Below are 14052 nucleotides of genomic sequence, written 5' to 3'. Positions count from 1 at the left end.
GAGGGATGTGGGCGTGCTGGATGCAGTAATCGCCCGTTTCAACAATTATGACTTATTGTGAGTACTCTAACAATTTAAAGTCTCAGACAGTTTTTTTTTTATGTGTTACAATTGAACAAAGTTGAGAGTTATTGTGAATAAATAAATAAAGTTTGACTCACTTATTTAACTGTTGTGTTTCTTTTAATGCGCCTTATAGTCCGGTGCGGTTTATATGTGAAAAAAGTTTGAAAATAGACCATTCAATGACAGTGCGCTTGATAATCCAGAGCCCCTATAGTGCAGAAAATACAGTAATTTGTGTGTCCACTTTTAAACACATGTCCAATATTGGCCTGATGCAGTTGAACGTACTTCTTACTTGTGTATCCCAGATGTATTGTATGAATGTACTGTCAGATAATCAAGTGCGTGTTAGCATGCTTATTGTCAGCATTACTGTCTTTGCAAAACTGCACTGCTCTCAGAATACATAAGGGAGATGAGGAATAACTTTGAGGCACTGCAAACTGTTTCAAATGAACTAGATTGGTTTTCATCTTTCTGAGACAATCAAGTACAGTGTCTACAATTATACTAGACTCCAATTAAGAGGAGTCCTTTTTAGACACATTATGGTCTATAGTCTGACACAGACTCTATAAGTCAAAGGTATTTTATATACTATACACTGTTCTTCCTTGTCCCGCTAAGTTTTCTGTTGTAAATGAGCTTCTTCATCACCTTGCATATTTTGCATTCACATAGGTCTAAGCATGATGTGATTTGCCTTAAGAGCGGAGGTGCAGGGCTGAGGAAGAGAGGGAGCAGGGGGTGTCTTTTGTCCTGGGCTGGGGCTCATCTGGTGTGCCTGGGGTTGGAGGGGGAGAGGAAATGGCCTGTGTCAATAGACAAGGGTGCTAAAAGGCTGAGTGAAGGCTACCGTCTGGGGAGTCCGAGGGGGGAGGGACAAACACAGCGTCCATCAAATCCTCATCAAACATAGAAAAGCTGCTCCCTTCACCAACAAATACATATGACTGCAGCTTGCCACACCCTCACAAACTATGCTCGAGTAACAGAGACAGAAAAGACTTGTTTAACACATATTTGTTAACTCTAGTGTGGAGATCTCCTGTTGGCCTGCTCTGGAAGAACAGCACAGGCCTGCCAGTCTAAAAGGCTACACTGTCAAGTACAGATGCTTTTGAATGGAACTTAGTGTGTACAGATGCACTGATACTGATACTGGTATTGAATATCAGCGCCCATAGATCACTGCTATTGCTAGATACTGTAAATGACGGGGCTTGTAACCTGTTGATTTGAAGGTTAAATAAGAGTCACATAACACAGTTAGATAGTTAGTGGTGTTTTAAGAAAATAAGCACCATTTTTCATCCCTACACTGAAATCGGTTAATATCGGCAGATAAACCAAACCAAAAACAGAGAGCAAAATGTGTCTAACAAAATCCACAGCAGTATTTGCCCTGCGAGAGAAAAAAGAACAGTCTTCAATGACACGTCCAGTCAGCTGCACATTCTGAAGTCACCCATTTTCTCTGACCATAGTACTGTGGGCACAGCAGACGCCGCTAGGATATAACCACACCAGGTTTACACAGAACAAGACAAACCCTGGAAACCTCAGCAGCACGGGTCAGACCCACAGCCCTCTGTGACCCTGGGGACCATGGCCAGTGGAAAGTGTCCAGCCCAAAGACGTCAGGACAGGCCGAGATGACAGGCTAGAGTGTCCATCAATCATGCACGAGGACGCAACTCACTGTGTTGAAGAGGAGGCAGAGGAAAGACACAGACTAAGAGGAACGGGGGAAGACAGCAGTTTGAGTTTTTGCCCTTGGAAATATTGGTCAAAACAAAACCTATTAGGTTTTGATCAAACACTTTTGTAATAATGATACATTTTTGGACACAGATGCTTTACAGTGCATTATTTATTCACTACCTCAGACACCCTAGAGTAGACTGATGGACGTGAGGTTACCAGTCTGTGCCATTGGCTCCTTTGACCACCGACACACATGCAAACACCAACGGATTAGGCAATACAGGTGAAGTGTTGGCACTAGAGCCACTGCTGTAGCACCTGGTATTACCAGCCAGGATGTCCTGCTCCGACACTGGTATCAGCTGCCCATCTAGACATTTTTAGAGTATCAGCATGGATCAGATTTGGTGAATAAATGGGCAAAACAGCATACAGTGTCCTGCAGATGTCAACGCTAACACTGCAGCTAACTCAGACTGAGGCTAACAGATGTACATATGTTCAGTACCATGTGTCTTTTTACAGGCCTTACACATAAATACTATGGGGAAAAAACACACAGGCTTTAGAAATAGTGAGATTAAACATCACCTAATGTCTCTGTCACTGTAATCTGAAGCTGCTACACTGTGGAGGAGTTTAACACTTTATTTTACAGCATTACAGCTAATTCTTAGGGTATGTTTAATTATGTTTAATTAGGCTTTTTTATAGCTGCTGATCCTTTTCATCAACTGTGCCTAACTGAACCGTGGAATACTTCATTATTTGTGAAGGCATAGCCTGCAGTGTGTAAATAAATAGTTCAAGATTAGAAGATTACTGGTATCAGATCAGTATCTGCATGATATTTAAAAATCAGTTTTGGCAGCCATGAAAAAAAAAAAAAAAAAAAAAAAAGAGAAAAACTGAATTGGGACATCCCTAGTTCCCAGTGGTCTCCATCCAAGAAGATCCAGTGTTGCGTAGCTTTAAAGATGTGATGAGATAAGACTTTGAACTGTCCAAGGTAAGACAACATAATCTACAGAGACCAATGAGCATGTAAGCAGTATGGAACCAACACTGCTTTAAGATGATTAGACCTGCTCACTGTGTGTGTGTGTGTGCTCATACACAAGCAGAGCTGTGAGCAGGAGAGCATTGTATGTGTGGGTGTGTGTGCGTGTGTGTGGGTGTGTGTGCGTGTGCATGTGTTTGTACACGAGCAGTGTGGCCGTCTCACAGGCACATTAACATACAGATAGAATAGGTAAAGGCTTTTAATGTACTCCAGAGGATCAGCTCCACACTCAAATGAGGAGACAAACAAGATGGAGTCTGTGAGTGCGGAGGAGCCACATAGTGAACATGAGCATCCAAATGGTGCTTCAAGTGTGTCTGAACGATTGTTCTGAGTGGACTATGGGGCTGGACACAGGGCCAAACACTAATCACAATGCTTCTCCTCTTACTAAAAACAACTATTTTTATGACAGAGACATGTAACACAACAATATGATCACATCTCTTCTTTCTTTTTCAAACCACATGCTTCCTCTGACAAAGGATTGGGTGTAGACCTCTCTATTAAAAATTCAGACTGGTCATGGACAATTTGGAAAACAAAGTCCTGAATTCAATTATAACTAGATAAATTGCACAACCCTACAGAAATTAATCTCACAATATACATTTTTAAATTCCTTAACAACGACAATGTAAATATTTTTGGCAGTCCATGAGAAACAGGCTAAATCTGACCTGATCTAAAGATGCACTATGTAACTTTTATAGTAGGGCTCACCACCTTTATGTCCACGGGGATTTTGTTGCTTTGTCTGTAATGTTCCATAGTACGGCACCTAACTTATCCATCTCCATAGAGACAAGAAGGTGATGGCACCAGTCACAATATACAGGTCAGATCTGTGGAGAGGTGTAAGAATTTTTAAAAGTATTATGGAGAAATATAAACACCAGTGATTGAATATATGCATGTTAGATAGGCTTAATACTGTGAAAATAAGTCTCTCTGGTGGTGGACCCTGCATTTGAAATGTTACAATGTGCCCCTTTAGGGTTTTTTTTGTCTCCCCCCCTTTTTATTTTATTTTTTCTTTATATATATGATTTAGACAATAAGCTACATTCTAAAGTTCCATATCTTAAAAAAAAAAAGAAAAAAAATCCATGGATGATTTGGATATAGTGCTCACCACTGTTTGTAATGTGTCTTCCTCCTAAAATACATCAGACATCAGTTTTGTTGTGTTGGTTGTGGACAGATGAGTGCAGAGCAGCAGTCAGAGGAGCTGCTGTGAGACTGAGACATGTGAGCTGCCTTCACACTCTTCTCCAGTGAGGCCCCAGCGCTGTCCGAGGTCCTGACAGCTGCCTGAACTCTCCTCTCCTGGTCTTCTTCTCTACATCTTTACACCACACCTCAATAAAACTCAGGGTATTTAGTTCAACTCCAGTAGTATTTTAAAGTGTAAGTATTTTCTAACTGTATTCTCTAAATTTTGCAACATGCTCAAAGAAGAGGAGAGTACAAGAGCTGCAAGACTAACTGTAATCAAATCAACATCACAATTTGAATAGAAGTCATTCCCAAAGATTGTGATTTCTGAAGTATCAAGATTTCCTCCACAAACAACATCTCCAATCTTGCTGTGCATAAAAACAACTGCTAACCCTGTAGTTTAGAACATGTTCTGAGATGTGATCCTTGGATTAGTTTGTTATGTCTTCTAGACGTGTTTAAAATTTAAACATAATGAAGACATAATCCTATTATTAAAACACAAAAGATAAAAACGCAATCTCAATGCTTGTTAGAAAATCACATTAAGATATTTTTCCCAAATCATGCAGCCGTAGAGAGCACACTGGAGTTTATCAAAAGGTGTATTTGGGTACTAGAACAAGTCTCTTAACCTCAGAATATTGTGTATCTTGATGTTATTTACATGTATATATTTTTTAAGTTCCACTACACGTAACTTTTCTGGTAAAGGCCCACTTGCTTGTTTCATGAAGATGTTATTTCTTTGCCAAGAATGTTCCACAGTATGGCATTAACTTATCTACCTCCCTGTGGACAGCCACCTTCAGGCAAAGTTACGGGTCAGATCTGTAGACAGACGATCCCGATCACAGTAAGAGTGGATGTTTACAGCAGACCTATTCTGCAAAATCACATTTTTAGAGCTTTCTGTTATATCCAAATAAAGGTTCTTTTTGACGGACCAGTGTTATGGTTTATATTATTATGTTATAGTAGTTTCCTTTTCTCATTTGACCCTCTGAAGTTGTATTTGGAGTAAATTGTGCATGTTTAAGCAATGTTTAATATTTTTTTACTGATCTACTCCCATTTTCGCACCCACTGCTCTGTATTTACTTTGTTCTCTAATTTTATTTTAACTGATAATACAAACAGTTTTCTAACGTGGAAGTCAGCAAACTTTTTTGTTTTGTATTCAGTTGTTTTAGATGAATATTGTGATTTCAAATATTAACATAATGATCTCCGGGTGCCATTATAGATGAGAACTATAAAGCAGACACAAGCACAATATGTCAGCTTTTAATAAATTGAATAGTTAATGCTGCAGTGTGGGACATGCCGGGCTACACAATAACATCTATAGTGACATGAAGTAGACTCTCACCTGAAAAGTACTGCACCTTTTAGTACATCTTGACAATATGTGATTTTCATTTTAAACAGATTAATTCTAAGCCTTATTTATTTAAAATACCGTCTTCTGTTATATTCTACTGCTGCTGATACTTCATTATACATACTCATTATAATCATGATCACCGGTAAAGTAGTTCTTGTATAGCTGGTAGTATGCATTAGTTTTAACAGTGTGAATAGAGACAACAGAACGGCACGATGGGTAGAGATGTTTTTGTGCTTTTGCTGAACTTCATTTGAGTCAGCTACAATGCTGTGACTCTTGTGTGGAGGCACATTCAAAGCACAGAATCTCATCCATAGTTACTCAAGTAGTTTTCAAAGAGCAGCCAAGGTTTCCACATCGACCCTTTATGTCACGTTTCATTCAAGCTTTAAACACATTATCATTTTTAAATTTTAGAATCCTTCACCTGAACACCTCACCCGTTAATGTAACACTAATTTATCACAAAGGTTTCAAAATGACGATAATTTCAATTTGTGCGTTGGAATGCAAGTATCTGATGACTGCTTTTGTACAGTGGGACAAAGGAGATTTTAATAGAATAGATGTTTAATAGAAGACTTGGATTGACTTACCATGAGGTTATTGGGGGCAGGCCGCTCTTTAGGCTGGCGTCTCATACTGAAAGAAAACACAAGTAGTCAGAATTGAGCGGAGCTGGTAGCACAGACACGCTTTGTGGTGGCCTTCATTCAAAAACATACTTTCTTTTGTTTCTGACGCCGAATACTCTTTGAATACACTCTTTCATTATTTAATTAAATATGTGCACACAAATTAAAACTTTATGATTCAATCCAACTATTTGTAACTTTTCCCACATAAAAGAACCAAAGGCAATCAAAACTTTATTATGCAGAATTTTCAAACTAAATGTGAACCATTGGATATGATTATGTAGAACTTGACTGCAGCAAAAAAGAAATAAAAAAAAGAAATAATTATCAGAGCAAATGTGCAATTAAGTTCATTAGCCATACAGTAAGATGGCAATTTGTATTAAAAGTTTCTTATTTTTTTTTATTGGTCTACTCACTAGTCTCCATTAAATGTGAGGTACCCGCAGTATTCTTGTAAATAAGGCTGTATTGTAAAAGCAGTATGCTCTGAAGAAATCAGACTGCTGTGCACTGTCTGCATCCAACTGTAAAAGAACTGTAAAATACTTCAAGTAAAGAGCTGCATATGTCATGTGTTGGCTGTGCATTAGCTGTCCACTCCTGTTTCATTTCCATGTGAACAAAGCTGTTCTAAAGCTGTGTGCACGGCCTCAAACTCATGTGAATATTAGAAATGTGCCTAAGTGTTACTTTAGTCTCATGTATTTAATTGCTTTCAGTTGTTTGGAAAGTTTACTGATGCCTGATTAAGAAATAAAAATTTCTATGGCAAGTGTGCGTGATACAAACTGAAAAACACTTGTATGTATGAGAGAATGTAGCGCTGCTAAACCCAAAACCATCATGTGACACTCTGTTGTCACTCACAAGGACATATCATGTCAAATGGGCTTTTAGGGTTTCAGGCTGGTCTATGGGGATTATTCTGGGACACTGTATTGTTTTGAAAGGTGTATTTGAATGTGACCAGTTGCCCTCTGGGGCAGTCAGGTCCTGTTTAAGATGGTCAGGTTTCTTACCTTCCTTTCACCATTTGCCTGAAGAAGACCACACAGCCTTTCAAACACTGCACCAAATAAATTCACTTTTGTGAGGATGAGTGGTGTGCAGGATTCCTCTCCTCATGTGAGCTCTCCTGCTCCTTTCACCTACCCCCTGTCCCCGCACACACACTCTGTATTTGCTTTGATTATTTAAAAACGACTCTGTATAATACATGTAGGGTTCATACATGTCATACAGCACACAGAAATGATGAAGACTATGACACACCAATGAAGAGGTAGAGCAGTTCTGCTTGAACAGGAAGTCTATTAAGATCAATTTTGTGATTTATAATGAACAACATAATGTCAAAAAAATGTCCAAATATATGTAAGAGATTAATACTAAATACCAGAACTTTGTTCTGGAAACATACTCTTTCTTTTACACAGTACAACATGAGACCAGTAGTTGCCCATATAACATTTACAGACACTGTATCCTCATTGTAAACAAAGCAGAGTTACATTAGATGCTCTGAGCTTTGGGGCAGTTACAGTGGACACTGGACTCATTTACCCACACTGCACCAGGCCTGATCCACTAACCAGGACTACACAAAGATCAGAGGCTTAACTCACTCATGTTTACAGCACACAACTTTATGTAAGTGTGAAGGTAACATGAGGCTAATGAATCCAGGCTAATGCTGAGTAAACACAGCCTAATAATAAACTGGGAGAAATGAGCAGCTTTTTATAACACTATAAAAAGCAGAGTAACCACAATGCATTACCACACAAAGGCACGTGCACCGGACTCTTAGTCCTGTGCCCATTATATCAGACTATAATAGACTCATCTCATGTAACCCTATCATTATTTATCAATTATTTAGTCTGAATATGGAGCCAGGAGGCTGCCTCCAAACTCTTTCCACACAATAAATAAGAGCTGCTATTCTGTACAGTATAAGGCACGCACACTAGCCATTAACAATGTCCACACAACCACCACCTGACTTATGCTCTATCTATAGGACCAGTTTGGACAAGTACAGACCTAAGAGCATGTAGTGTAGGGTGTTTCTGTTAGTGCTTTTTCATTATTAAGTGTGTTTCTCAAGGAAAATAATGAATAAAACAGAGATTTGATCTTAAATATCATAAACCTGACTAAAGTGTGTCCACAGATCTGAGGTAAACATGTTCAAATCAAATATATTTTTACAGATAATAGTTGTAATGCTGAATTATTCTGAATTACAAAAACATGGGGCATGATGGACAAGTTACTTAAATTGGTGCGTTGGTTCGTAAGATGATTATCCAATCAGAAAGCAGAATGAGCCTCACATGCCTCTCTCATTTGGGTTGCCAGTTTCAATGCTGAAACTAAAAAGATCTGATCTGAATGGTCACTGAATGAACCCCAGCACCAATCATGCATCAGTGCTAGTGCAGCCTCTGCAGCTCAGAGAGTGAGTTGTGGAGGTTCTGAGCATTCACAGGAGGCATGGCCTGTCCACATACTGAGAATGAGACAAACCTGGATGTATCTCTATCTGCAGGTTAAGGCTCTGGCAACACAGGCTCAATTGTAGTTCTTTTGCTCAAACTATAAAAGCACAAGGTGCACATTGTTCCTTTAATAGATTTAAAGTGAAGTATACTTAATATTTTTGGACAGAGCTGACACACTGGGCTAACTGGCTTAACACAGACAGACTATTTGTATACACTTAACTAAAGCCATTTTGACCAGTAAAGAATTACCCTCTCCAAATATAGTTAAACTTTATCCAAGGTACTTACCACTGAGTGACGAAGTGAACAAACTTCTCACTAAACTGTCCCACAGGGAGAACGGGAGGGTCCTGAGAAAACAGGAGACACATTACACACATTACACATATATAAGACAAATCAGGTGATAAAAATGTGCTTTGAAATGTTGGAAAAGAGACAAACTGTAGTGAAGCCGTTTCTCATCAAGGCCCAGAAAGCAAACATCAGCAATAATGTGCAGATGAGAAAACACACTGAACAATGCACAGTCCCACACAGTCTATTCATCTGAACACAACGCCTGTGTATGTTGAATGTGTTATGTAATTTATATGTATGTATATATGTATATATGTATATATATATATATATATATATATATATATATATATATATATATATATATATATATATATATATATATATATATATATATATATATATATATATATATATATATGTGTGTGTGTGTGTGTGTGTGTGTGTGTGTGTGTGTATATATGTATGTATATATATATATATATATATATATATATTATTTATTTATTTTTATTTTTTATTTATTTATTTATTTATCAATTAATTAATTGATCAAAAATCTGATAGTAAAACCAATATTGAAACTATAAACTCATTTGAGCAGGTATTGATACTACACAGAATCACATTCACAGGACAAATTGAAGATTTCCTGAATAGTTTTAGTGCCATATTGGTTACATTTATTACAACAGATTTTAAATTGAAATCCACAAGCCTGGAAATAATTTGGTGGTGTCGGTAAAGACAGGGAGAATGCAAACTACAGTCACTACATGTCCTCATAAATACACAAAGGCCATAGTGCAGTGTGTAGCAGTTTGAGCTCAGATCAATACAAAGTCAATTAAGCGTGTCCTGTTAACAGATGCGCCACATTGACCCTCTTTTGTCAAGAACGCCATCGGAAAAACAACACGCAGTCTACAAGCACATCTCATAATGGGACGCATGATTGGAAAGCAAGGTATTGGGCTGAGGATGAACTGCAATAAAAAATTCAATCGGTTAGGTTCATGTTATAGAATTTGATGATGTCATAATTTCAGACAGAGGGCAGGGCCTATATAACTCTACAGGAGATTCACTGTTTTGTAAAGAGGGGGTATTATGTAAAACTGATTGCTTTTAGGTTTCTAAAATGTTGTTAACCCATCAAAACCATGCCTGCAGAGGTTTTAGATGTCATCCATGCATATCTGAGTAATCTAGCGATCTCTCCCAGGTCTTATCCAAACCCTTTTATGTAAGCCTACGTCACCCACGCTCCCACATGACAAATCTCCATAAATATACAAAAACACGACACAAAACTGTACACAACAACTTCACAAACCTGATGTGATGTGCAGGAGTTTCATTAGTGTGATGCACACTGATTGTGTTGTGATAGTGCTCTGAAGGGGGGGTGACTTGACTCACAGAGCAAAGGGAGGGGGGACTCATTAAAACTTGATCCAAAACAACATATTAACATGTTTTATACAATTATAAGAAACATTTTCTACTATTATACAATGTTCTACTATTATACAATTAAGTTTTATTTACTTTTATATTATATTTATTATTATTCATATTTATTTACTATTATATTATACTATTATTGAAGGGTAACATGGTGATTTAAATGTGTTATGTGTCTGTTATGTAACAGTGTTTATTGGTGACTTATGGACTCATTTAGCTTATAGTATTATGGGTGCTGGTCCACTGAACTATACATTCACAGTTTGATCCAAGCTACACTGCATTCTGTTTTGGGTATTTAGGTGAGACATTTAGGCCTAGTGGAAGTAGAATACAATATCCATTTCTAGTTCCACGTAATATATTTACTACTATTACTGTCGAAAAATATAACACATGTAACACATGTTTCACTTGACTTCCTTCTCCTGTCTACATAGTCTACATTGTCATCATGGGATTGTCTGCCTATAAAATGGTCACATTTCTTTGTTTAAGGAAATTTAGGCTTGGATTTTCACCCACAGTTTGAAAAAGATTTTGCTCTAACCCACTGGTGAGCACCAAAAAATGTTGTATTTTTGAAGCGCTAAAGTTGCTACTGTGTGTATTTTCACTGTATTTTCTCTAGTTTTCTGAAAGAATAAAGGATTGTGATGAAATGTGATAAAATATCACATGTTTACTGTAAATAGTCACATAACCAGAGATGGTGATGTAAAAGTTACACCTTAAGGAGAAGATGACGTTCAGAATTCTCTCAAATAAACAGGTAAAAAAGTTATTTAAATTAGTGCTGTCATGCGATTAAAAAAATTGAGAGATTAATTAATTATGATCTGTAATTAATTAATCTAATTAATCTCTTTTTAATCTCACCTAAAAATTGCTGAGAAAAGCCTTGAATTTGAGGTATTTTCATTTAAATTCATTATTACATTATTGTGGCAGATCAAAAGACTGATATAGAACAAAAAAAAAGTGACTTTATAAAGTCATTTATTGTTTAACAAATCTCTCCAAATTGGCTGTTGAGCCCAAGTCTCCATGAATAAGAAACTGTTTGATGTAAAGTAGCAAAGACGAGGAAATCTGAACATAATAACTTTTGTCTACTTAAAGACAATAAAAAGTCCAGTCTTTCCTTAACCATATTTAAAATATTATTGATAGAGAAATGCTTTATATATGAGATCACTGATTTTAGTCCTGGTTTAGACCTGCTTTAGTCCTACTTTAGTCCTAGTTTAGTTCTGGAATGGGTTAGTCCTGGTTTTAGTTCTGGTGTTAGTTCTGGTTTAGTCCTGGTTTAGTCCTGGTTTAGACCTGGTTTAGACCTGGTTTTAGTTCTGATTTTAGTTCTGGTTTAGTCCTGGACTGGGTTAGTCCCGGTTTTAGTCTTGGTGTTAGTTCTGGTTTAGAGGCGCACAGGAGGAAGCGCGGTTTACGCAGCGTACGCGAGAAAATGTACGCGCCGCACGGGAGGACAGCGATGTCCGCCCAGTAACTACGGAAGGAAACGTGGTCCGCGCGTTCTCAGGTTAATGACGATGATGAAGGTGTGTGTTTGTGTTTGTGTGTGTTTGTGTGTGTTTGTGTTTGTGTGTGTTTGTGTGCATGTCCCCTCATGTGGCAGGTCACTATAGGACAGTAGTGCAGACATCATGAGTCTATGCAGGTTGTTTTCACCAGTGACATTTAAGTTGTAGGCAATTTTTTATTTGTTATTTTCTTTTATATTTCACGTTGGGAGAATAATTTCAAAGACACGAATGCGTTTTTACCTGTGCACTGCTGCCTCTGTTCTACTGGCTCTTCCACCTCGTCCACTGTGCGACTGACGCCGCCAACGTTAACATGACGTTTACATCGCTCTTACTGTTTTGTGTGGGTTTCCGGCAATGAGTGGAATTACCAAAATAAAAAAATTATAAATGTGTTTTTTTGTGTGTGTGTTGTTGTCCCAACAACACATAAAAACAGATTTTATAATAAAGCAACTCGCATACAGAAACAGTAAAGTTAGAGATTAAAAATGAGATTAACGTGATTAAAAAACATAACGTGCTAAATATGACTGTAATTAATTAATCGCAATTAACGCGATAATTTGACACCCCTAATTTAAATATAATCCAGGACTACGGTTTTTGGTACACATCATGTTAAGGGTCTCTAGTCATGATGAATGCATTTGCAATGAATCCACCTTATTTGGTGTGAGTCTAGGATGGAACACATGTTGGCGGTCACTATTGTCCTGTAGCATCTGTAATAACAAGTCTGAGGAGTATCCACGATCCTCTAGCTGTTACAATTCCATTATGAGGAACAATCAAAGACCTCGAGCTGCTATTGGGACAAGTCTGAAAAACATCAAAGGTTTTCTCAGAAATAATTAACCCCCATCTGCCACTCATATATAAGTGAGAACGGCATCCTCCTCATTTGGAGGAATAATTGTACTGTATCATATGAAGAGCAAACCTGTCAAACTGAAAACAATATTTTCTTAATGTTAAATGGTCATTAAAAATAACTGTGTTAACTATCCCAGTGATTCAAGTGAGTATTTTTACATTAAATTGATGAAAATCTCTTATGGCACCTTCAAATCACCATAAAAATTGATTTAATATATTTATTTTCATCTCACTGGTGTTAATAAAGATCTGATATTCAAGACTTTTGACCTACTATGGCGTGAAAGACTTTTTTTTTTGGAAGTGAGTTTCAAGATTATAAATTAGGTAACTTCCATTCCATTTGTACATTTACATTTTTAGTTCATAGTACAATGTTAACAGTCAATATATTTACCTCCTCATTTCTTGTAAATGAAAAAAGAAATCTGGAAACTTGAGCATATCTGAATAACACATGTTCTATTTTCAACTGTACTGCCGAGATTAGAATTATAACATTACAGACTAAGAAAAAACAAACAAACAAACAAACAAACAAATTACATTAATAATAATTAATATACCCACATAATGGTTTAAAATATATTATAACTTGTAGCCAGTAGTTCATAATTCACCAATAAACACTACATGATGTTTGTGAGAATGTATTATGTTTGTGGGACAGCACGTTTGAAACCACAAACATCATAAACTCACATGTGATATATATTGTTTGTGGTGGAGATTTTTATTATGTTTGTAGGGTTAACATGTGTCTCTTATAAAAACGGCTAAAAATTAAAGCAAGTATTTGTACTTGGACTGAAATGATCGAGTCAAAAATATATGTAATTCTCTTGATAGTATCTATATCCCAGTTCTTAATAGCCATACTGCAAATCGCTAAATTATCCAATATTGTGCAGCCCTAATGGAAAGAATACATTTACATTTTCTTTGCAAAGCACTATGTGTGCATTTGTGCCTTTTGCAGTCATAAAAAAGGACTCTTCCACGGTACAATTTTCTACCTTTATACGAGCACAATTCCTTGGACAAAACCCTGGCCTACCAAGCAGAAAATCCTGAGCTGCGGTCCCCAGCCAGAGCTCCATTCAAATGCAGGGAAATGAGGCCTGTGTGTGTGTGGAGGGAGGCCTGCTGTGCCATTAAAAACACCTCTGGGCACTATTCTCATTCCTTAATGCTCTGATCGGCAGCCCCCCGTAAAGCATGATGCATGACGCCATTTAAATTAACAAAGAAATAGGCCCTC

General features: G+C 37.3%; 1 protein-coding gene across 2 annotated transcripts in view; it reads right to left on the bottom strand.

Moving 5' to 3' along the window:
* Positions 1 to 14052, bottom strand: part of map2k5 (mitogen-activated protein kinase kinase 5) — an 80265-nt gene that overhangs the window by 12782 nt on the left and 53431 nt on the right. For both annotated transcript variants that reach the window (XM_020940631.2, XM_055154559.1), the window contains 2 exons: positions 8887 to 8948; positions 6044 to 6089 (listed from right to left, as the gene is read on the bottom strand). In XM_020940631.2, coding sequence (XP_020796290.1) covers positions 6044 to 6089; positions 8887 to 8948 — 108 coding nt within the window. The remainder of the gene's footprint in view (positions 1 to 6043; positions 6090 to 8886; positions 8949 to 14052) is intronic.

The sequence above is a fragment of the Boleophthalmus pectinirostris genome, unplaced genomic scaffold, assembly GCF_026225935.1.
Source record: "Boleophthalmus pectinirostris isolate CB_2022bp ecotype Guang Dong unplaced genomic scaffold, ASM2622593v1 HiC_scaffold_19, whole genome shotgun sequence".
NCBI lineage: Eukaryota > Metazoa > Chordata > Actinopteri > Gobiiformes > Gobiidae > Boleophthalmus > Boleophthalmus pectinirostris.
Note: the sequence above shows the minus strand (reverse complement) of the source record. Positions and strands in the feature narration are given on the sequence as shown.